The 26,107-nt window shown below is 45.8% G+C and overlaps 1 protein-coding gene across 1 annotated transcript in view; it reads left to right on the top strand.

Annotated features, from left to right (window-relative positions):
* Window positions 1-3,152: 3,152 nt before the first annotated feature.
* Window positions 3,153-26,107, top strand: part of TESK2 (testis associated actin remodelling kinase 2) — a 137,889-nt gene continuing 114,934 nt past the window's right edge. Inside the window, exon 1 of the mRNA XM_082266379.1 lies at window positions 3,153-3,408. Coding sequence (XP_082122505.1) covers window positions 3,190-3,408 — 219 coding nt within the window. The 5' untranslated portion in view covers window positions 3,153-3,189. The remainder of the gene's footprint in view (window positions 3,409-26,107) is intronic.

The raw sequence follows: 26,107 nt of genomic DNA, 5'->3' as shown, positions 1-26,107 counted from the left end.
GAGGATTCTGTCTGGAGCATTGGGGGTCGGGTTGTGTTGCTTTGGGGTGCTACCACCTTGCACTACATATTAAGTGGTGTCTGTGGTCCCAAGAAAAGTGCACTGTGCTCTCTTAATAGCGAAAATGTGCAAACGTTATATTGTGAGGTATAAAGTGGTGCGTGCTGTGTACAATACTGAAATGTGCAAGTAAGTGCAAACAGATGGTACTCTCAACAGTGCGCTGCTGAGTGGATTGTACCGTCTGTGTGTCAATCATCGGATGTAGATAGAGTTTATGACCTTCTAAATAATGGTCGGTGAAAAAGTGCCAGAGTGCAAATGAGTGAAATAAACAATAAATTTAAAACTTTTTATTGTGACATCCCCTAACGGGGGGAACTTACATCCGTGATCTCTAAAAACAATCTTCGTACAATTAGGTGATGAGTGAGTTGCGCCCATATAGCGCGTGTTACCAGAGGCTCTCCCTTATTCCAAAGCCAGCCTGGCTGATTGCTTCTCCCCTTTTTTGATGCCTGCAGGGCTCCTAGTTTGCGTTTAATCGTTCACAGGTATTTGTTGCAAAAGCATCTAGGGAGTCAGTGTACAAAAACCAAGAAGGCTTCCATTGCGTAGTATAGTAGTATATCGGGGAAGAAAATCGTATCAACTCACTGTTAGGAAGTTCACCGTCAGCTTGTTTGGTGTGTTTCTGGTGTTCGGCCGTGCGGTGCTTCCGCGTTCCACCGGCCAGAACCACCTAACCGGAAGTGACGTATGACGCTGTGTTGCCGCTCTATGCATTTCGTCACTGCGTCGCAGTGATGACATCGCAGTAACGAAATGAGGGCTGTCTGGATCAGTGATCCCTACGATGGTGAAGGTGAGAAAGTCGTCTTCCAGCAAGATATACCATCGTACATAGAAAGCGTACATTTCTTGGTGTGAGTCGATTGGCGCTCATCCTTGATCCTTTTCTGTAGCTCGGATCTTAACCTTTCTTCAACAGCGCGTTGATCAGAAGTTGGCCTTGAGTACCATCTGACTTCCATTTGAATGAGGACATTGTGTTGCCTTCCTTCTGTCCCAAGCCGGCTCATCCCAAGGAATTTGCTTTGCATACCTTGGATGCGGTTCGGGTGTATCCTTTTCAGAGGTCAGACTCGCTTTTTGTGGTTACGGATGGACCAAGGAAAGGGCTGGCCGCTTCTTCGGCTCCCATCTCCAGATGGACCAGACAGACGGTGACTCAGGCCTATTCCATTGAAGATCAGGTTCCACCTTTCCGTGTCCTGGCGCATTATACTCACTGAGTGCTTCTTGGGCCTTCCATCATCGGGCATCAATATCGCAAGCTTACAAGGCGGCCACTTGGTCCTTGGTGCATTCCTTCACAAAATTCTATAAGGTAGATAACTTTGGCATCTGCGGATGCTTCCTTTGGCCACAAAGTTTTGCAGGCTGCTGTTTAACCACTTTACCTCTGGCCACTGTGCTTCTACTGCGGCACAGTGGCTCGTTATCGTCCAGCGATGTAGACTTACGTCGCTGGACTCCTCCCCCTGTAGGCGGCGCTCGAGCGCCGCCGGAGGCGCGCTCCTGCTGTTTTCAATCACATCGGCAGTCGGGCTGGGGGAGAAGCGGCGGTGATCGCCGCCGCTCTTCCCCGATCGTTGGGGAATCTAGTGTGGAGATCCGCCCGCCTGTGTAAACAAAGCGGGCGGATCTCCTAAGTGACAGGGAGTGACAGATTGCAGTGTTCAGCATAGCTGGACATCCGATCTGTCCATGACTCACTCAGTCCCCTCCCCCCCACACACGTCAGTAAGCACCAGGCATACATTAACCCCTCCCTCTCCAATAAAATTAACCCCTTCCCTGTCAGTGTCATTTTTACAGTAACAGTGCATATTTATAGCACTGATTACTGTAGAAATGTCACTGGTACTCCCAAAAGTGTCAAAAATGTCAGTCAAGGGTCCGATCTGTCCGCTGCAATGTCGCAGTCCCGCAAAAAAAAAATCGCAGATCGCCGCCATATTTAAAATAAAAAAAAAAAAAAATGACAGAAATCTTTCCCTTAGTTAGTAAACGCAATAACTTTTGCACAAACCAATCAAAATACGCTTATTGCAATTTTTTTTTTATACCAAACATAGGAAGCAGAAAACAAATTGGCCAAAATTTTTTTTCAAAATAAACGCTCTTTTTTTTTTTTGTTTATAGCACAAAAAGTAAAAATCGCACAGGTGATCAAATACCACCAAAAGAAAGCTCTGTTTGTGGTAAAAAAAAGGATGTAAATTTCGTTTGGGTACGGCGTTGCACGACTGCGCAATTGTCAGTTAGTCGCACAGTGCCGAATAGCAAAAAGTGGCCTGGACGTAAGACAGCAAAATCCTCCGGTGGTAAAGTGGTTAAGAGGGGCTGTTCCCTCTTTAGGGGTGTTGAAAGAAAAACTTTTATTTTTCAGGTGGCGGTTATGTGTCCTGGTTAAGGGCTGTTGTGTTAAGCCTTGGGGTATTTTTCCCCTCACCTCAGTTTCCTTTTGGCACTGCTTTTGTACGTCCCAGTAGTTGTGATTTATGGAGCGATGTGTCCGTCCATGAACGAAAGAGAAAATGTGATTTTTGTACTTTCCGTAAAAACCCATTTCTCTGAGTTTGACGGACACAGCGCCCACCCCTCTATGGAGTTCTGATACTTCTAATACTGCTTGCTACTAAACTGATTACTTAGAGCAGAGAGGGGGGGGGGGTGTGTTTTATATATACATATACAAATACAAATACAGTGTGACATAAAAGATTGCAATGATCGCCATTTTATTCTCTAGGGTCTCTGCTAAAAAAAATATATATGTGTGTATATATACTGTATATATGTGTGTGTGTGTGTGTGTGTGTATATATATATATATATATATATATATATATATATATATATATATATATATATATATATATATATACATATATATATATATATTGTGTGTAATATATATGTATGTAATAAATAAATATACACATTCATACACGTATATTATTATATGAGGTTTAATTATATACTGTGTATATGTGTCTGTATATATATATCTCTAATTTTGACCTTTTTTTTTTTTTTTTTTGCAGAGATTTTGTAAGATCCGGTAGATCCAAAAATTGATCTGAGCGTGGCTCGTCTCTGCCAGCCCCCCCTCCCACCTGGATGTCTCAGGGAAGGATGGATCGGAATAAACGAAACTCAATCGCAGGCTTCCCCCCTCGATTTGATCGGACTGATGACAGCGTCGGAGACGGGGGCATCAGTAGGGCGTACTCCTCCTCCTCCTACAGGGCCCTGATCAGCGCCTTCTCCTGCCTCACCCGGCTCGATGACTTCACTTGTGAGAAGATCGGCTCCGGCTTCTTCTCCGAGGTATTCAAGGTAAGCGGATAATTATTCTGACAGCATCCGGCCTGATAACATCTGAGGATTGTTGAATGGCCCCCAGCACTTTATAAACAGAGTGCATCAGTCACTGTCAATGACAGGGGGAGGGATTGGGTTATCATTCTGCATGGGGGGGAGGGGGGGATCGGGTTATCATTCTGCTTAAAGTCAACAAACGTCTGAAAATTCATTCAAATCCTCCACTCCAGTCTTGCACAGGTGTAGCGGCTCCTCCCCCTCCAGTCTTGCACAGGTGTAGCGGCTCCCCCCCCTTCAGCCTTGCACAGGTGTAGCGGCTCCTCCCCCTTCAGCCTTGCACAGGTGTAGCGGCTCCTCCCCCTTCAGCCTTGCACAGGTGTAGCGGCTCCTCCCCCTTCAGCCTTGCACAGGTGTAGAGGCTCCTCCCCCTTCAGCCTTGCACAGGTGTAGCGGCTCCTCCCCCTCCAGTCTTGCACAGGTGTAGCGGCTCCTCCCCCTCCAGTCTTGCACAGGTGTAGCGGCTCCTCCCCCTTCAGCCTTGCACAGGTGTAGCGGCTCCTCCCCCTTCAGCCTTGCACAGGTGTAGCGGCTCCTCCCCCTTCAGCCTTGCACAGGTGTAGCGGCTCCTCCCCCTTCAGCCTTGCACAGGTGTAGCGGCTCCTCCCCCTTCAGCCTTGCACAGGTGTAGCGGCTCCTCTCCTGGACTGAAACGGCTTCCTCTGATTTCCCCGCACACTGTGAGCTTCTCCCAATGTTCATTAGAGCCCCGCCTCCTTTCCTGGCTGGAGGACATCCACCACCATTCAGCATTTTCCTCCCCAGACAGTCCCTGGGCCCCCCTTCCCCCTTCATTCATTGGATTTCAATTCTTTCAATCCATGGAGGCTCATCATCACAAGTGGGCGTTACCTATGCAGTCTGCCTAGGAACGCCCACTCCTCCGTAGTGACACCCATCCATCAAAGCACTTTAACCCTGAGGCTCTGACCAGGCCATATTTTGCGATTCGGCACTGCGTTACTTTAATGGACAATTGCGCGGTCGTGCGACACTGTACCCAAATAAAATTGATGTCCTTTTTTTTCCCACAAATAGAGCTTTCTTTTGGTGGTATTTGATCACCTCTGCGATTTTTAATTTTTTTTATTTTCTGCGCTATAAACAAAAAAAGAACGACAATTCTGGAAAAAAAAAACATTTTCACATTCTGCTATAAAACATTCCCAATAATGAAAAAAAAATTTAAAGTCAAACTTTTTCATAATTTTAGGCCAATTTGTATTCTGCTACATATGTTTGGTAAAAAAAAATCCCAATAAGCGTATTTTGATTGGTTTGCACAGAAGTTATCACATCTACAAACTACGGGAAATATTTGTCATTTTTATTGTTTACTAGTAATGGCGGCGATTGAGTTTTTTTTTGAGTGAAAATATTGAGTTGGCTCCACCCTTTGCAGCTATAATAGCTTCAACTCTTCTGGGAAGGCCGTCCACAAGGTTTACTGATTTTAACGTGTAAACAACAAGTGTAAGAAATAGTCCCGGTCCTTAAGTGGTTAAAGGAGTTGTAATGGCAGAAGAAGGAGGTGCATTAAGATAAAAAGCCTTCTGTGTGTAGCAGCCTCCCCCACCCCCCCCTTATACTTTCCTGTGCCCCCTCTCTGTCCACAAATCCCTAGGCTGTTTGGGACTCTCCCTCCTGATTGGCTGAGATATAGCAGCAGCGCAATTGGCTCCCGTGGCTATCAAAGTCAGTCAGCCAGTCAGAGAGAAGGGGAGGGGCTGCACAGCAGCTCAGTGTCTGAATGGACACAGGGAGCTGCAGCTTGGCTCTGGTGCCCCCATAGAAAGCTGCTTCCTGTGGGGGCACTCGACAGGAGGGAGGGGCTAGAAGCAGCAGCGAGGGACAGGAGGGAGGGGCTAGAAGCAGCAGCGAGGGACAGGAGGGAGGGGCTAGAAGCGGCAGCGAGGGACAGGAGGGAGGGGCTAGAAGCGGCAGCGAGGGACAGGAGGGAGGGGCTAGAAGCAGCAGCGAGGGACAGGAGGGAGGGGCTAGAAGCAGCAGCGAGGGACAGGAGGGAGGGGCTAGAAGCAGCAGCGAGGGACAGGAGGGAGGGGCTAGAAGCAGCAGCGAGGGACAGGAGGGAGGGGCTAGAAGCAGCAGCGAGGGACAGGAGGGAGGGGCTAGAAGCAGCAGCGAGGGACACGAGAAGAGGAGGATCCGGGCTGCTCTGTGCAAAACCAACTGCCCAGAGGGGGGAAGTGTAACATGTTTGCTATTTAAAAAAAAAAGAGACTTTAAAATCACTTTAAGTTGTCACTGCTGCTGTCCAAAAATTGAGCGAACTCCATTTAGGTTTCTAGTGACGGGGTGACAGCGCTGTGCAGAGGGTGCGGATTTGTTTTTACTTCTCTATTTTTTGTTCAATAAAGTGTTACTGTTGCAATTTTTTGCATGTTTATAGTTACTGTGTTGCAACTCCTAAATACTTTGTGTTTAAATGTAAATATGAAATTGTGTTTAACTCCTTGCCCCCCCCCCCCCCCGCCCACCGTCAAATGACGGCGGATTGGTGCAGCTATTGTTCTGGGACGCCGTCACATGAGGGTGCACCAGTACAGCCTATCTTGCGTGCCCCCGGGGGCGCGCAGTGTGGCGATCGTGGCCGCGCCATGTTACTAGGACATGGTGTGACCCCAATCTTGGTAAAGACCCAATGACGTGGCTCTTTACCCATGTGATCACATGGTCACATGTAAATGAGGAAGTGCCGTTTATCGGCTCTCCTCGCCTCACACTGTCAGAGTGAGAGGCGAGGAGAGCCAATCAGCGGCTCCTCACGGGGAGACCAGGACAGGTAATCAGGGCACTGATCATTAGTGCCCTGTTTACAAAAAAGTGAAAAACAGTGCCAATTAGTGTCGACAATCAGTGCCCATAGTGCTGCCAGTCAGTGCCCATCAGTGCCTGCTCATCTAGGCACTGACTGGCAGCACTATGGGCACTGATGGTGCTGCCCATCAGTGCCACCTCTCAGTGCCCATCAGTGCGGCATATTAGTATCTCCTCATCAGTGCCCATCAGTGCCACTTCATCAGCGTACATCAGTGAAGGAGAAAAAATATTTATTTTCAAAATTTACTCGCAGAAAATAAGAAACTTTTTTTTTTTTTTTTTCAATATTTTCTGTCATTTTTTCTTTTTTTTGTAAGAAATAAAAAAAAACCCCAGAGGTGATTTAATACCACCAAAAGAAAGCTCTATTTGTATGATAAAAATGTCCTATGTGTACAGTGTAGCATGACCGCCCAATTGTCATTCAAAGTGTGACAGAGCTGAAAGCTGAAAATTGGCCTGGGCAGGAAGGGGGTAAAAGTGCCCGGTATTGAAGGGGTTACATATAAATATGAAAGTGTAAACCACAGTGGGTATGTGAATTTGTGTCCTTTCTTATACACTATCCGAAAAATCGTTCAAAGATCTGTCATTTGGTGCGTTCGTTCATTTTTCGTCCAGTTATTGGGCACAAATAGAAAATCAGTTTTAACTTTTCAGAGTTGAAAAATTGAAGGAACAGTTTGGAAAATTCTGCCGAAGGAACGATAAATTGAAAGGTGAATGTGTTTCTCGCCCAGACTGTTCACACTCGGTGTATGTGACAAAATGAACGAAAAAAATGATTAATTTATGTCCATTGAACAATTAATCGTTCAAAATTCGGTCATTACATGATGGCGCGATCGTCTGCTCTCACAGCCGAGTGTTCATTTTTTCTAAAATGAGTTTGAACGATTTTTCGGCGAGTGTATGTCCAACGTAAGGCCCTCTTCACACCTGAGAGTATTTCAGCTGGTAAAACGCTCATCTCTGACGTCTCAAAACCCCCAACAAGCAAAATCCCATTCATTTCAATGGCCCCTGTTCACATCTGAGCAATTTGTCGCCTGAAGCTCAAAAAAGTACATGAGATTATTTTTTTGGCAGATTACAGGCGTTTTTGTTACATGTCAATGCTTTCCTCCAAACATCTGCAAAAAACGCAGGAAAAAAGCCAGAAAAAACTCCCAAAAAAACACCTGAAAACGGTACGCTCAGGTGTGCATGGAGCCTTCGGTCCCTTTCACCTTTGTGCGACTTGTCCTGTGACTTGGGACTACAAAGTCACATGACAAGTCATACTCCATGATTTCCAATGAGTACCGTTCATATCTGTGTGACTTCAAATCGTCCCTGCACTACTTTGGTCTGACTGCGTTTTGAAGTCCATAGACCTCAAGATTGCACAGGCATTGCTTCAAGTCCAGGCAAAATCACGCAACTTTTAGGTCCCACAAGTGTGAAAGGGGCCTAAAGTGATTGTAAACCCTCACATTTACCCAGTTAGGTGAACAGCCTCAGATGATACACAGAGATGAGACAAATCTCCATACATAAGTTGTATATGTTTATCTGCTATCTTCAGCTTTCTATATTCTTCAGAAAGTGAACATAGTACAAGTTTTTCTTCCTGTGTCAGTAGTGGGAGTGGAGTCTTGGCATACACTGTGTGTGAGGGGAGAAACTGCTGATTGGAGGAAAGGCGCACCCCCCCACTCCACACAGGCAGGGGAAGGAAGAAACTGCTGATTGGAGGAAAGGCACACACCTCCACTCCACACAGGCAGGGGAAGAGAGAAACTGCTGATTGGAGGAAAGGCACACGCCTCCACTCCACACAGGCAGGGGAAGGAAGAAACTGCTGATTGGAGGAAAGGCACACCCCCCCACTCCACACAGGCAGGGGAAGGGAGAAATTGCTGATTGGAGGAAAGGCGCACACCCCCCACTCCACACAGGCAGGGGAAGGAAGAAACTGCTGATTGGAGGAAAGGCACACACCCCCACTCCACACAGGCAGGGGAAGAGAGAAACTGCTGATTGGAGGAAAGGCACACACCCCCACTCTACACAGGCAGGGGAAGGGAGAAATTGCTGATTGGAGGAAAGGCGCACACCCCCGCTCTACACAGGCAGGGGAAGAGAGAAACTACTGATTGGAGGAAAGGCACACACCCCCCACTCCACACAGGCAGGGGAAGGGAGAAACTACTGATTGGAGGAAAGGCACACACCCCCCACTCCACACAGGCAGGGGAAGGGAGAAACTACTGATTGGAGGAAAGGCACACACCCCCACTCCACACAGGTAGGGGAAGAGAGAAACTACTGATTGGAGGAAAGGCACACACCCCCACTCCACACAGGAAGGGGAAGGAAGAAACTGCTGATTGGAGGAAAGGCACACACCCCCACTCCACACAGGCAGGGGAAGAGAGAAACTGCTGATTGGAGGAAAGGCACACACCCCCACTCCACACAGGCAGGGGAAGAGAGAAACTACTGATTGGAGGAAAGGCACACACCCCCACTCCACACAGGAAGGGGAAGGAAGAAACTGCTGATTGGAGGAAAGGCACACACCTCCACTCCACACAGGCAGGGGAAGAGAGAAACTACTGATTGGAGGAAAGGCACACACCCCCCACCCCACACAGGCAGGGGAAGGAAGAAACTGCTGATTGGAGGAAAGACACACACCCCCCACTCCACACAGGCAGGGGAAGGAAGAAACTGCTGATTGGAGGAAAGACACACACCCCCACTCCACACAGGCAGGGGAAGGAAGAAACTGCTGATTGGAGGAAAGGCACACACCCCCACTCCACACAGGCAGGGGAAGGAAGAAACTGCTGATTGGAGGAAAGACACACACCCCCACTCCACACAGGCAGGGGAAGGAAGAAACTGCTGATTGGAGGAAAGACACACACCCCCACTCCACACAGGCAGGGGAAGGAAGAAACTGCTGATTGGAGGAAAGGCACACACACCCACTCCACACAGGCAGGGGAAGGGAGAAATTGCTGATTGGAGGAAAGGCACACACCCCCCACCCCACACAGGCAGGGGAAGGAAGAAACTGCTGATTGGAGGAAAGGCACACACCCCCACTCCACACAGGCAGGGGAAGGGAGAAACTACTGATTGGAGGAAAGGCACACACCCCCACTCCACACAGGCAGGGGAAGGGAGAAACTACTGATTGGAGGAAAGGCACACACCCCCACTCCACACAGGCAGGGGAAGAGAGAAACTACTGATTGGAGGAAAGGCACACACCCCCACTCCACACAGGTAGGGGAAGGGAGAAACTACTGATTGGAGGAAAGGCACACACCTCCACTCCACACAGGTAGGGGAAGGGAGAAACTGCTGATTGGAGGAAAGGCGCACACCCCCGCTCTACACAGGCAGGGGAAGTGAGAAACTGCTGATTGGAGGAAAGGCACACACCTCCACTCCACACAGGCAGGGGAAGGGAGAAACTTGCAGAGCTGTGCTGTGAATAGACCAGCTCTCTGCCTATCTGTGTCGAAGTCCCTTCCCTGACACAAATTTTCAGCTGCTTTTATCTCCTGTGTCTGAGAACTTGTCAGAAGTTATCATGCTGATAACAGAGGAACGGAGCAGGAGAAAGACACAGGACTTAGGGCTTTGCTGGGATTTAAGTAAACATTAAAGATATGTGCCCAGGTTGGTATTTACATCCACTTTAAATAATTTTTTGGGACTTTTTGGTCCGTTCTCAACCGATTCCCCCATAGAGAACAGCGGGGACCTGACAGCTCTGTTTCGCACACAGAGCGGAGACGGAGCTGCCATCCGCCTGCCCAGCGGGGGATCGGTGGATCGATCCCCCGCTGAGAAAAACTGAGTCCGCCTGACGGACTCCCCTGTGTGAAAGGGGCCTAAGAATTGAAGTGTTGCAACATAGTAACTATAAACATGCAAAACAATTGCAACAGTAACACTTTATTGAACAAAAATAGAGAAGTGAAAACAAATCGCTCCTCTTGTACAGCGCTGTCATCTGTATCCAAACCTAAAAACAAAAAATATAATGTAATTTACTAGTCTGGATATGGTGGCTGCTTTAGTTTACTTTTCAGGCTCTTCTTTCTTTTCACCTGGTGATCCTTCCATAGGATGACAACACTCAGTGGCAGCCTGTCCATTGGGGGTGCAGGGGCGCCGCCCCGCCATCCATGCATCCGGCCCCCTAATCTACATGCAGGGCGCATGGATTCCAATGGGTTTTTTTTTTTGAAGCACATGATTAGGGCCAGAGGCTCTAATAGGCTTCAAAAAAGGGTGGGCTCGGGGCGCAGTCCTGAGCCCACCCAGTTGTGTGACAATAGCAAATGAATATTTGTCACACTGATTCTCCTCCTGGCCAATCAGGAAGCAGGTCCTGAGACCCGTTTCCCAAGTGGGCGAAGCCATGCTATTGGCCAATGAGGAGGGAGGAGACGCAGGGGAAGCCCGACCCACGGAGGAGACTGAGGGGGAAACCGCTGCGGCTTCCCTCCACATGTAAGTCCAGGGTGAGTGAGACGGCCACCGGGGGGGGAGGGGGGGGGGTTATGGTGTGCGGGCTGGAGCTGGTGTGGTCCGGGGGGGGGGGGGCATGGTGTGGTCCGTCTGCCGGCCCATGGAGCACCAGCCGCCACTGACAACACTCACTCACTGTATCTATGGAGGAGCAGTGTTGTCACCCTAACACCGAACTAGAGCACACCTCCCCCTCTCCTCTTCTTCATAGCATAAGGCCGGGTACATAGTTATGTGAATTGGATGTGGGCTTCCCCGCATTCCAAATCACATGGCCGGAGACTGTGCCCAGCTATCAATGGAGCCGGTTCACATAGTCTGTGGCGGCCGCTGTCTCCCCTGGAAAAGGGTCCTGTGCTTCTTCGGCTCCGTTTTTCAGGTCCGAATTCAGGCAAAAATGAATAAAATCCATTCACGGAATACATTTGTGATTTCATTTATATCACTTGTCATTTATTCTATTTATTCACAGATGATATTATATATTTTTCCAACACTTATTTGTTTATATAAATAATCAATTGTCTTATAGCATCACATTTCCTATGTATTCAGAGATGATTTTAATTTTATTATATTTTATTTTATTTATTTTCACCCATTTTTAATATAATTTAATTTCACACTTTCCACCATTAGGGTCCTTTCACACCTGTCCGATCCGCCGATCCCCGCTGAGCAGACGGATGACAGCTCTGTCTCTATGTGCGGAGATGGAGCTGTCAGATACCCGCTGTCCTCTATGGGTGAATCGGATGAGAACGGACCGCATGTCCGTTCTCATCTGATCCCATCCGGATCCGCCAGACGGATGGAAAATAGGGTTTCCATCTGTCCGGATTTCACGGACAGGATTGGATCGGAGAGCAGCGGGTGTCAGCGGAGATGTCTCTGCTGCCCATATAGGGATGCATGGAGGATCCGATCAGGTCCGCCTGAAAAACTGACAGGCAGATCGGACCCTATGTGTGAAAGGGGCCTTAGTGCCGGTTCACACTTACATAGTTACATATTAGATGAGGTTGAATAAAGACAATAGTCCATCCAGTTCAACCTGTGTAGGTGTGTGTGGCTGTAATCATCTCTCATACCCCTGAATGTTCTGATCCTTGAGATGTACGTCTAAGAGTCTTTTGAAAGCCACCATACTTCCCGCAGAAACCACCTCTTGTGGTAGAGAATTCCACAATCTTGTAGCCCTAACAGTAAAGAACCCCCCCACGTTGCCTGAGGTTAAAACGCTTCTCCTCTAATCGCATTGTATGCCCTCGAGTCCTCATGCAATCCCTTCGACTGAACAGCTTTTTTTCTAAGCTGAGATCCCCATTGAGATATTTGTAAATTGCTATCATGTCCCCCCTCAGCGTCTCTTCTCCAGGGAGAATTAATCAAGCGATTGCAGACGCTCTTCATAATTAAGGTCCTCCAATCCCCTAATCAGTTTAGTTGCCCTTCTCTGGACTCTCTCCAGCTCCAACACATCCCTCCTGAGGACTGGCGACCAGAACTGGACAGAATACTCCAGATGCGGTCGGACCAGAGTTTTATAAAGTGGAAGGATTATAGTCTTATCTCTGGAATACATCCCTTTCTTTATGCATGCTAATATTCTGCTGGCTTTGGCAGCTGCCACTTGACATTGCATGCTGTTGCCTAATCTATCATCAACCAAGACTCCCAGATCTTTCTCCATTTTTGATTCCCCCAAGGGTTCCCCCCCTAAAGTGTATTGTGCTTTTATGTTTTTAGTCCCCAAGTGAAAAACCTTACACTTCTCCACATTAAACCTCATTTGCCATGTCGTTGCCCACACCGTTATTTTGTCCAGGTCATTCTGTAGGATATCTGCTTCATGCTGTGCAGTTATTGCCCTGGCCAATTTTGTGTCATCTGCAAAAACTGATATTGAACTACTGATCCCGTCCTCAATGCTGTTTATGAATAAATTGAACAAGGTTGGTCCCAGGACTGAGCCTTGGGGGACCCCGCTTACTACCTCAGACCAGTCTGAGTATGCGCTGTTTATTACCACCCTTTGGACACGCCCTTTTAGCCAGTTCCGTATCCAAGAGAAAACCCTGCTGTCGATGCCTGCCGACCTTATTTTATAAATTAAGCGCTTGTGGGGAACTGTATCAAACGCCTTAGCGAAATCTAGGTACACCACATCCACTGGTCTCCCCCTATCTAGCTCACAGCTCACCTCCTCGTAGAATGTTAAGAGATTGGTTTGACAAGAACGCCCATTTGTAAACCCGTGAGGATTACTGCTGATGATGTTGTTGTCTTTAGCAAACTGTACGATATAGTCCCTTATCATTCCCTCCAGAAGTTTACATACTATCGATGTCAGACTGACAGGCCTATAATTTCCCGGGATATGTCTCTGGCCCTTTTTGAATATCGGAATCACGATGGCTTTCCTCCAATCCCCTGGTACACTGATCCGACTTGTCAGGCGACTTGGTCGCCTGACAAGTAGCTCCCAATGCTGTGCAATGGAACCGTGTTCCCAATGCTGTGCAATGGAACCATTCTAATCAGAGCGACTCAAGTCGCTCCAACTTAGAAAAAAGTTCCTGCACTATTTTTTGGCAAAGTCGGAGCGACTTGCATTGACTTCTATTATGAGAAGTCGTTGCAAGCCGCGCTGAAGTTGTGCTGCACGGGCGACTTCATTAGTCGCCCGAAGTCGGGGCGACTTCGAGTCGGATTAGTGTGAACCGACTCTTAATCTTGCACTTTTAGAAGCTGTTTATTTTAATGTTCAACATCACACTTCATATGCATTCATGGATACTTTTATTTTATTTTTAGTGCCGTATTTTAAGGCTTAATGTACACGGGACATTTTCAAAAGTCCTTTGAACGCTGAAATTTAACAGCTATGTAAAGGACGTTTAAAACGTCCGTTGTGTCGCGTTTGCATGCCGCGTTTAGCGGCATTTAGCGGGCGTTTGCACTCAGATCCGTTTTTAGAGGTCAAAAAAACATTCCCCTTTAAACAGTAAAAACGCAAGCGCTAAACGCGGGTGACTGCGTTCGGTCGCGTTTTGCGTTTGAAATGCCGGTAAACACACGTTCTGAACATCCTGAACGCAAATAATTGCTTTCCAAAAAACGACACTGAACTCAACTGCCTCTAAATGACTGTAAACGACCCGGTGTACATGGACAGATAAGATAACATAGAGGAGGGTTCAGGGGCTTCTGGAAAAAACGCCCAACTGCTCCTAAACGTCTGTTTACAAGTAGCAGTGTACATGAGGCCTAAGAATGAATTTTCTTTGAATCATGTAAAGGCTCGTACACACTATAAGAAAATCGGGCAATCCTTTTCGTATAGTGTGTACAGAACTTTCTACAGGCGATTCAGAATTTGTGTCCGAAAATTCTCGAAGGGACAAACTCCAAAATTTTTCTTGTATGGGGAAAAAATGAACAATTTTCGTTTAATGTGTACTGTTTTCATACGATTTTTGTACAAGAAAAAAATCGGTAAAGAAAGACTGCGCATGATCAGAAACAATAAACAACAAAAAAAGCCTTTGTCAAACAAGAATGTTCGTCTGAATTTTCGTACGGAAATTCGTTCATCGGTTCCAATTTGCTGTGAAAAATGAGGAAAATCGGACAATCGTTCGCCCCATTTTCTTATAGTGTGTACCCCACTTTAGATGTTCATTGGCAAACTTCAGACGGGCTGTACATGTGCCTACATGAGGAGGAGGACCTTGCGGGTGCTGCAGGATTTCTATCCATGGCGGTGTATTGTTACCAACGGTTTGTTTGGTGACTGTGGTCCCAACTGCCTTGAGATTATTCACATCCCCTCCTGTGTAGTTCTGGGCTGATCCCTCACTTTTCTCATGATCATCCTCACCCCATGAGGGGAAATCTTGCATGGAGCTCCAGATTGAGGGTGATTGATGGTTATTTTGTATTTCTTCTATTTGTGAATATTCGCTCCACCAGTTGTCTCCTTCTCACCAATCTTCTTGTTGATGGTCTTGTAGCCATTCCAGCCTTGTGCAGGTCTACAATCTTCTTCTCCCTGACGTCCTTTGACAGATCTTTGGTCTTCCCATGATGGTGAGGTTTGAATGGAAGGAGATTCTGTGGACAGGTGTGTTATACACATAAGGAGTTGTCGTTAGGAGCACCTTCTTACATTGACAGGACTAATCTGTGTACTACACTGTAGCCAGTCTGTGGGAGCCAAAATTATTGTTGGTGGGGTATCAAATACTTTTTTTACTCACTGAACTGCAACTCAATTTATAACGGCAATTGCGGGTGCCCGCTGATTGGCTCCCCCTCAAGCCAATCGGCACGTGCGCGCCCACACTAACTGCTAAATGCGTAACAGAGCCGATCTGCCACAGTATAACTATGGAGGCTGGTCGGCAAGTGGCTGAAATAGAATTGACAGGCAAAGCATTTGTGAATAGATTAACCACTTAACCACCAGAGAATTTTGCTGCTTTACGTCCAGGCCACTTTTTGCGATTCGGCACTGTGCGACTTTAACTGACAATTGCGCGGTCGTGCGACGCCGTACCCAAACAAAATTTACATCCTTTTTTTCCCACAAACAGAGCTTTCTTTTGGCTGTATTTGATCACCTGTGCGATTTTTAATTGTTTGCGATATTAATTAAAGCGACAATTTTGAAAAAATAACAATATTTTTCTACTTTGACAGTTAAAAAGTATCCAATATATTCAATTTTTGTCATATATTTAGGCCAAAATGTATTTAGCTACATGTCTTTGACAAAAAAATTCTCAATGAGCGTATTTTTAACTGCTTTAAGACCGGAAGATTTTACCCCATTCCTGACCAGGCCATATTTTGTGATTCGGCACTGCGTTACTTTAACGGACAATTGCGAGGCCGTGCGATGCTGTACCCAAATTAAATTTATGTCCTTTTTTTTCCACAAACAGAGCTTTCTTTTGGTGGTATTTGATTACCTGTGCAATTTTTTACTTTTTGCGCTATAAACAAAAAAAGAGCGACAATTTTTTGAAAAAATAACAATATTTTTCACATTTTTTTTTTTTATATGAAATTCCCCCCCAAAAAATGTAAAAATCTACATTTTCTATCATTCTAGGCCAATTTGTTTTTTGCTACCTCTGTTTGGTAAAAAAAAAATCACAATAAGCGTATTTTGATTGGTTTGCGTTTACTAACTAAGGGAAAGATTTCTATCATTTTTGGTGTTTTTTTTTTTTTTTTCTTAACGAGTAATGGCGGCGATCTGCGTTTTTTTTTTTTTTTTTTTTTTTGGGGGGGGGGGGGCTGCGACATTGCGGTGGACAGATCGGACCCTTGACTGACATTTCTGACACTTTTGGGGGTACCAGTGACATTTCTACAGTAATCAGTGCTATATATATGCACTGTTACTGTAAAAATGACACTGGCAGGGAAGGGGTTAATTTTTATTGGAGGGGGAGGGGTTAATATATGCCTGGTGCCTACTGACGTGTGGGGGGAGGTGACTGAGTGACACAGGGACAGATCGCATGTTGAGCTATGCTGAACCCTGCAATCTGACCCTGCCTGTCACATAGGAGATCCGCCTGCTTTGTTTACACAAGCGGGCAGATTTCCACACTCGATCCCCGACGATCGGGGAAGACCGGTGGTGATCACTGCCGCTCCTCCCCTGGCCCGACTCCCACTGTAACTGAATACAGCAGGAGTGAGTCTCCGGCGGCGCGAGCGCGCCGCCCACCAGGGGAGGAGTCCAGCGACATAGGTCTATGTCGCTGGGCGATAACGAGCCACATTGCCGCAGTAGCAGCATTGTGAGCGGGGGTAAAGTGGTTAAAAAAAGTTTTTTTAAGTACCATTTTTTTTTCTCCTTCCTTTTTTTAGACAGAGTAGATTAGACACAGTGGAAGGCAGACTGCGGGAGGAGCGGGCTCGATCGCCGCTAGCCTCCTGCAATTTTCGTGGGAAACTGACAGCAGAGCCGTCTGCCTATGTAAACAAAGCAAACGGCTCTCCTGTCAGACAGGCACAGTGAGATTGTGTGTCTCAGCTAAGCTGAATTACTGATCTCTGTCTGCCTGTCACAGAGCCCCCCCCCCCCCCCTACAGTTAGTAAGCAAAATTAGGCTCACACTTAACCCCTGGATCACCCCCAGTATTAACCCCTTCCCTGTCCGTGTCATTTATACAGTAACAGTGCAGTGCATATTAATTAGCACTGATCACTGTATTGGTGTCACTGCTCCCCAAAAAGTGTCACTTAGTGTCAAATTTGTCCACCGCAATGTCGTAGGCCCGCTAAAAATCGATGATCGCCCGCCATTACTAATAAAAACAAGAAAAAAGTCCAAAAATCTATCCCAAAGTTTTTAAACGCTATAACTTTTGCGCAAACCAATTAAAATACGCTTTTTGGTATTTTTTTTAACCAAAAATATGTAGCAGAATACAAATTGGCCTAAACTGCTAAAAAAAAAAATAGATTTTTACATTTTTTTTTTATTGGGAATGTTTTATAGCAAAAAGTAAAAAATATTGTGTTTTTTTTTAGAATTGTCCCTTTTTTTTTTAATTTTTTTTTATTTATAACGCAAAATCTAAAAACCGCAGAGGTGATCAAATACCACCAAAAAGAAAGCTCTATTTGTATGAAAAAAAGGACATTAATTGTATTTTTGGGTACAGCATCGCATGGCTGCGCAATTAGGTAAAGTAACGCAGTGCCGAATCGCAAAAAATGGCCTGGTCATTAAGGGGGAAAATCCTTCCTGAGCTGAGGTGGTTAATTTTGGGAAAAAAAAAAACATTTCTGTGCGGAGATTAGGGAGATATTTATTCAGCTTTCTGGGCCTCGCTCACACACTCGCATGGGACGGGGATCTGTCGGCTGTGATCTCTTCTGAGTAATTGGGACCATGGTGGTGATCGGAACTGGATGTACTCGGTGTCTTCTCTCCGGGGGCTCATAAACCCATAAACAGAGGACTTTCTGTATTCACTTCTCTGGAGAGTCGATCGTGTTTCCAGCTTAGTCACGAGTCCTCTCTTCCCCACCATGGTTTATGACTTCCTCCCTGCTCCGGTCCGCTGTGCGCACTTTACATTCACTGCTTTTATGTCACGTTTTCACCGGCACTGAAAATGATTGTCCATATGAAGGTTGTATAATGGGGAGCGGACAGCTGACTTCCCGTCTATCCCTCTTACAAATAAGGGTCAGCCGTTAGTTCAACTAAATGGACTTTTTTTTTTCAACTTTACTCTCTATATAGAACTACATGGGACGATGTCCGTTCACTTCCTCCTCTCACTATATAGAACTACATGGGACGATGTCCGTTCACTTCCTCCTCTCACTATATAGAACTACATGGGACGATGTCCGTTCACTTCCTCCTCTCACTATATAGAACTACATGGGACGATGTCCGTTCACTTCCTCCTCTCACTATATAGAACTACATGGGACGATGTCCGATCACTTCCTCCTCTCACTATATAGAACTACATGGGACGATGTCCGTTCACTTCCTCCTCTCACTATATAGAACTACATGGGACGATGTCCGTTCACTTCCTCCTCTCACTATATAGAACTACATGGGACGATGTCCGATCACTTCCTCCTCTCACTATATAGAACTACATGGGACGATGTCCGTTCACTTCCTCCTCTCACTATATAGAACTACATGGGACGATGTCCGATCACTTCCTCCTCTCACTATATAGAACTACATGGGACGATGTCCGATCACTTCCTCCTCTCACTATATAGAACTACATGGGACGATGTCCGATCACTTCCTCCTCTCACTATATAGAACTACATGGGACGAAGTCCGTTCACTTCCTCCTCTTACTATATAGAACTACATGGGACGATGTCCGTTCACTTCCTCCTCTCACTATATATAACTACATGGGATGATGTCCGTTCACTTCCTCCTCTCACTATATAGATCTACATGGGACGATGTCCGTTCACTTCTTCCTCTCACTATATAGAACTACATGGGACGATGTCCGTTCCCTTCCTCCTCTCACTATATAGAACTACATGGGACAATGTCCGTTCACTTCCTCCTCTCACTATATAGAACTACATGGGACGATGTCTGATCACTTCCTCCTCTCACTATATAGAACTACATGGGACGATGTCCGATCACTTCCTCCTCCTCACTATATAGAGCTACATGGGACGATGTCCGTTCACTTCCTCCTCTCACTATATAGAACTACATGGGACGATGTCCGTTCACTTCCTCCTCTCACTATATAGAGCTACATGGGACGATGTCCGTTCACTTCCTCCTCTCACTATATAGAACTACATGGGACAATGTCCGTTCACTTCCTCCTCCTCACTATATAGAACTACATGGGACGATGTCTGATCACTTCCTCCTCTCACTATATAGAACTACATGGGACGATGTCCGATCACTTCCTCCTCCTCACTATATAGAGCTACATGGGACGATGTCCGTTCACTTCCTCCTCTCACTATATAGAACTACATGGGACGATGTCCGTTCACTTCCTCCTCTCACTATATAGAGCTACATGGGACGATGTCCGATCACTTCCTCCTCTCACTATATAGAACTACATGGGACGATGTCCGTTCCCTTCCTCCTCTCACTATATAGAACTACATGGGACGATGTCCGTTCACTTCCTCCTCTCACTATATAGAACTACATGGCACAATGTCCGTTCACTTCCTCCTCTCACTATATAGAGCTACATGGGACGATGTCCGTTCACTTCCTCCTCTCACTATATAGAACTACATGGGACGATGTCCGATCACTTCCTCCTCCTCACTATATAGAACTACATGGGACGATGTCCGATCACTTCCTCCTCTCACTATATAGAACTACATGGGACGATGTCCGATCACTTCCTCCTCCTCACTATATAGAGCTACATGGGACGATGTCCGTTCACTTCCTCCTCTCACTATATAGAACTACATGGGACGATGTCCGTTCACTTCCTCCTCTCACTATATAGAGCTACATGGGACGATGTCCGATCACTTCCTCCTCTCACTATATAGAACTACATGGGACGATGTCCGATCACTTCCTCCTCTCACTATATAGAACTACATGGGACGATGTCCGATCACTTCCTCCTCCTCACTATATAGAACTACATGGGACGATGTCCGTTCACTTCCTCCTCTCACTATATAGAACTACATGGGACGATGTCCGTTCACTTCCTCCTCTCACTATATAGAACTACATGGGACGATGTCCGATCAATTCCTCCTCTCACTATATAGAACTACATGGGACGATGTCCGATCACTTCCTCCTCTTACTATATAGAACTACATGGGACGATGTCCGTTCACTTCCTCCTCTCACTATATATAACTACATGGGACGATGTCCGTTCACTTCCTCCTCTCACTATATAGAACTACATGGGACGATGTCCGTTCACTTCCTCCTCTCACTATATAGAACTACATGGGACGATGTCCGTTCACTTCCTCCTCTCACTATATAGAGCTACATGGGACGATGTCTGATCACTTCCTCCTCTCACTATATAGAACTACATGGGACGATGTCCGATCACTTCCTCCTCTCACTATATAGAACTACATGGGACGATGTCCGATCACTTCCTCCTCTCACTATATAGAACTACATGGGACGATGTCCGTTCACTTCCTCCTCTCACTATATAGAACTACATGGGACGATGTCCGTTCACTTCCTCCTCCTCACTATATAGAGCTACATGGGACGATGTCCGTTCACTTCCTCCTCTCACTATATAGAACTACATGGGACGATGTCCGTTCACTTCCTCCTCTCACTATATAGAGCTACATGGGACGATGTCCGATCACTTCCTCCTCTCACTATATAGAACTACATGGGACGATGTCCGATCACTTCCTCCTCTCACTATATAGAGCTACATGGGACGATGTCCGATCACTTCCTCCTCCTCACTATATAGAACTACATGGGACGATGTCCGTTCACTTCCTCCTCTCACTATATAGAACTACATGGGACGATGTCCGTTCACTTCCTCCTCTCACTATATAGAACTACATGGGACGATGTCCGATCACTTCCTCCTCTCACTATATAGAACTACATGGGACGATGTCCGATCACTTCCTCCTCTCACTATATAGAACTACATGGGACGAAGTCCGTTCACTTCCTCCTCTTACTATATAGAACTACATGGGACGATGTCCGTTCACTTCCTCCTCCTCACTATATAGAACTACATGGGACGATGTCCGATCACTTCCTCCTCTCACTATATAGAACTACATGGGACGATGTCCGATCACTTCCTCCTCTCACTATATAGATCTACATGGGACGATATCCGTTCACTTCCTCCTCTCACTATATAGATCTACATGGGACGATGTCCGTTCACTTCCTCCTTTCACCGAAGTGACACTTCAAGTATAGCAATCCTTTAACCGCTTCCCTACCGGGAAATTTTTTTTTTTTTTAATTAATTAATTTATTTTTTACTAGAAAATACTGTTAAAAGTACAGGCGGTCCCCAAGTTACAAACAAGATAGGGACTGTAGGTTTGTTCTTAAGACGAATTTGTTTGTACGTCGGAACAGGTACATTTTTTTTTAAGTTTAGCTCCAGCCAAAATAATAACTTTTTACATTTTTTTGGATAGCATAGGGAAGGGTTAACACCCCTCTACTATTTGTTTTGCTGTCTGTACCCCTGTTCAGAAGATTTCACCTTTCTTTCTGTCCCTATGACAACGGGATTTTGAAAAGTTTGCGTTGTTGTGGAAACAATGATTGGGTATAAATTTTCAGTGGAGACACCTTTTTCTCATGAGAACCCTTACAGGAGTGAGTTTCCCTTCCTAGGGGGAGATTTCTCCTCACTTCCTGTTTTCTCCCTCCGTTTGTAAGTCGGATTTTTGTAACCCGGACCGCCTGTATATATTTTGTAAAAGCAGAGACCCTGGAGAAAAAAAAACAAAGGTAGTTTTATACTTTTTTTTTTTAATGTCTCATGATATGATATTTTGACAGTTATTTATCAAGCTCCTATTTTTCTGTATGACTCCCATTCTCTAGCATTGCTCATGGTCTATGGGGTGTAGGGTGGGCAGATTTCTGTATGATTCTCCGGTCTCTAGCATTGCTCATGGTCTATGGGATGTAGGGTGGGCAGATTTCTGTATGACCCCCTTTCTCTAGAATTGCTCATGGTCTATGGGGTGTAGGGTGGGCAGATTTGTGTGTGATTCCCTGTCTCTAGCATTGCTCTTGGTCTATGGGGTGTGGGGTGGGCAGATTTCTGTATGACCCCTGGTCTCTAGCATTGCTCATGGTCTATGGGGTGTAGGGTGGGCAGATTTATGTATGATTCCTCGGTCTCCGGCATTGCTCATGGTGTATGGGGTGTAGGGTGCACAGATTTCTGTATGACCCCCTGTCTCTAACATTGCTCATGGTGTATGGGGTGTAGGGTGGGCAGATTTGTGTGTGATTCCCTGTCTCTAGCATTGCTAATGGTCTATGGGGTGTAAGGTGGGCAGATTTGTGTGTGATTCCCTGTCTCTAGCATTGCTAATGGTCTATGGGGTGTAAGGTGGGCAAACTGCTGTATTAGCTCCCTCTAAGGCATTGCTCATGGTCTATGGGGGGTGTATGTTAGTCATGGTTGCAGATGGTAGCCTTCCTTATCCCTCCAGCAACATTAGGGCTGACTTCTGCATTTTCCTGGATTTTAGTCATGCATTAAATTCCTATTTTTGGAAGCGTCTGTAGTGTTTGCTTTTGAAGTTCTGCACCTGACTCAGTACAGGACATTCCGCATTGTGCACTGAACGCGTCCTCACCGCCCCGTGTGTCTGCTAAATGGACCTGAAAAAGTTGCCAACTCACATTTTGTGTATTTTAGGACTGAAAAATTGTAGGATATATATATATATATATATATATATATATATATATATATATATATATATATATATATTATAAAATCTTTTTTTGCAATGAAGTTCCATCACCTGCAGCGTATTGTGTATAAGCCCTAAATATTTTTATACTTGTTTGTATATTTGCTAATAAATTGATTGTTGAGAGGAACATGTTTATGCTTATTCTCACGATCAAATAAATATATATTTTTATACTCTTTTGCATGTGTGGTTGCCCTTATAGTCCCACCCCCAGGGGGTTTGCTATTTTCTACAGACTATAAAGATGATCGGGCCATTCCAGTCGCCAATCACCTCCATGGTCAGCTGATGGAAACACCAACTGCACACTGGTCTCCTGGTGGGATGGAAAAGGTGGCGGAGGGGGGCATCCCCTCCTGTGAAATGAATGCCGCTGCTAATTGGTCACTAGTTTTTGCTTTTACTGAACTGTTGGCTAAAAAAAAGGTACAGGCATCATCCCAGTATAACCACTCAAAGTCCAGTGATGGTACGTGGGCAAGTGGTGAAAGTAGCAGGGACCTCATCACTGTTTATGACCTCATCACTGTTTATGACCTATGCAGACAGCAGAGTTGTGGGAGGAACCCATTAGGCTCCACCTTCTACAAGCTTCTTCCCCATGGATCCCTCTGTTCTCTGCCAGCTAGAGCTTTTACTTGTGGCCTTAGATAACTGTATGAATGGCTTGGTGGATATGCTTCACCAGACGCTCAGGATGAGCCTCATCTCCATTTGTCCATTTGCAGGGGATTCTTTTTGGTTCAAATGCAGGATAGCCGAATTCCCTTGCAAGATCTGCCTAGAGCCTCTCCCCTTAGAGAGAGAATACCTGTCCAGACCCTCATTGGAATAGCACATTATAGAGATCTCAGGTGTGGGGTAAAGCGTACTCCCCTCCACCAGAAAAAATGGGCTTGCACTTCCATAGGTAGACCTTCTACTCCCAAGGCTAGAAAAAGTTATTTTTTCCCTCCCATGCCTCCAGCTGTAAGCCTAAGTCAAACCAACTTTAATGTGACGACATGATTCTCCATGCCCCTATCCTAAACTAACCCTGATAGACCTGGTTCTCCAAGCCTGTAACCTAAACAAACCCAGATAGATATGGTCCTCCAAGCCCCTTATCTAAACTAACTCAGTAGACATGGCCCTCCAAGCCCTGAACCTATACTAACCCAGATAGATATGGTCCTCCAAGCCCCCTAACCTAAACTAAACTGGATGGACCTGGTTTTCCAAGCTTGTAACCTAAACAAACCCAGATAGACATGGCCCTCCAAGCCCTTAATCTAAACTAACCCAGTAGACATGGCCCTCCAAGCCCCTAATCTAAACTAACCCAGTAGACATGGCCCTTCAAGCCCTTAATCTAAACTAACCCAGTAGACCTGGCCCTCCAAGCCCTGAACCTATACTAACCCAGATAGATATGGTCCTCCAAGCCCTTAACCTAAACTAACCCACATAAACCTGGTCCTCCAAGCCCCCTAACCTAAACTAACCTGGATGGACCTGGTTTTCCAAGCTTGTAACCTAAACAAACCCAGATAGACATGGCCCTCCAAGCCCCTAATCTAAACTAACCCAGTAGACATGGCCCTCCAAGCCCCTAATCTAAACTAACCCAGTAGACATGGCCCTCCAAGCCTCGAACCTATACTAACCCAGATGGATATGGTCCTCCAAGCCCTTAACATAAACTATCCCACATAGACATGGTCCTTCAAGCCCTGAACCTAAACTAACCTAGATGGATATGGTTCTCCAAGCCTCTAACCTAATCTAACCCAGAAGGCCTCCTAGACTTTAATGGGGTTGTACCCCTAGTATCTCTAGTTTAGGCAAACGGCCCTATTTAAGTCTATAGGGACTTGCTGTATGGGTTAAGCCTGCACTTGAGAAGAAATGGACTTGGAGTAGAGTAATAGCTGGAGGAGACTGTCGCTATTATGGATAGGCAAGGAAGCAGCTGATTGGGGGAAGGTATCGGGGTTAAATTAATGGAGTTGGGAGGGTGGGGCATTCGTCCCTTTTTTTTTTTTTTTTTGGCATTTGTCCTTTTTAAAGTTTTGGTTGGAGTTCCACTCTAAATTTCCATTACAATTGAGCTTTTAGACAAGCCGCGCTCTGGATTTTAGACCCTCTAAATCAGGGTTTCTCAATCAGGGTCCGCGGAACCCTAGGGTTCCTCCTGAGGTTGCTAGGGGTTCCTTGAGCAATGGGCAATTTCTGCCTCTCAGATAAGTTTGCAATTACACCATTGTTCCTTTTAGCTATCTGTAGGGGTGGGGGGGGGGGGGTAATTCTTCCCAATGATGACAAGAGTACGGAGCATTCTTCCCACTGACTGTCACACTAATGTGTCATGAGTTGTAGATTTTTTAATTTTTGGGGTTCCCCGAGACCAGAAATTTATTTTAAGGGTTCCTCTGTGTTGAAAAGGTTGAGAACGGCTGGTCTAAATTATCAGTCAGGTGGTTTGCGGTAGGAAGCGTTGTGTTGGGTACAGTTGTCCCATTTTGGCAGGGCACTCTGTCAGCGGTGCCTCCATATTTGTCCTCCGTAGACATTTTGTGTTGCTCTCCGGGACACAAGACTCCACACGTCCCTCCGCAGGTCCTGGATGAATAAGTGAATGCACACATTGGCCCTGCAGGTCTGTCCCTCCCCGAGACAGCTGAGTCAGGCCTGATAACGGCGTGTGATAAACCTTCATCACATCTGAAGTATGAATTCACTTATCCCATGACAGATCTTCCTGTGACTGCGGCCGCTGTAATACTCACAGGACAATCCTTCCTTTTCTCAGACTTCAACTCCAATCCAGTCTTATTGAGTGTTGGAAAACGACACAACACCCTCCAAGTTGGCGATCCACAGATCCTTAACCACTTTACCACCGGAGGATTTTGCTGTCTTACGTCTGGGCCACTTTATGCGATTCGGCACTGTGCGACTTTAACTGACAATTGCACGGTGGTGCGACGCCGTACCCAAATGAAATTGACGTCCTTTTTTTCCCACAAAAAGAGCTTTCTTTTGGTGGTATTTGATCACCTGTGCGATTTTTACTTTCTGTGCTATAAACAAAAAAGAGCGACAATTTTGAAAAAATAACTATTTTTCACATTTTTTTTTATATGAAATTCCCCCCCAAAAAATGTAAAAATCTAAATTTTTTTTAAATTTTTGGCCAATTTGTTTTCTGCTACCTATGTTTGGTAAAAAAAAATCACAATAAGCGTATTTTGATTGGTTTGCGCAAAAGTTATTGCGTTTTACTAACTAAGG

This window comes from Pelophylax lessonae (genome assembly GCF_965119305.1).
Source record: "Pelophylax lessonae genome assembly, chromosome: 8".
NCBI classification, from domain to species: domain Eukaryota; kingdom Metazoa; phylum Chordata; class Amphibia; order Anura; family Ranidae; genus Pelophylax; species Pelophylax lessonae.
Note: the sequence above shows the minus strand (reverse complement) of the source record. Positions and strands in the feature narration are given on the sequence as shown.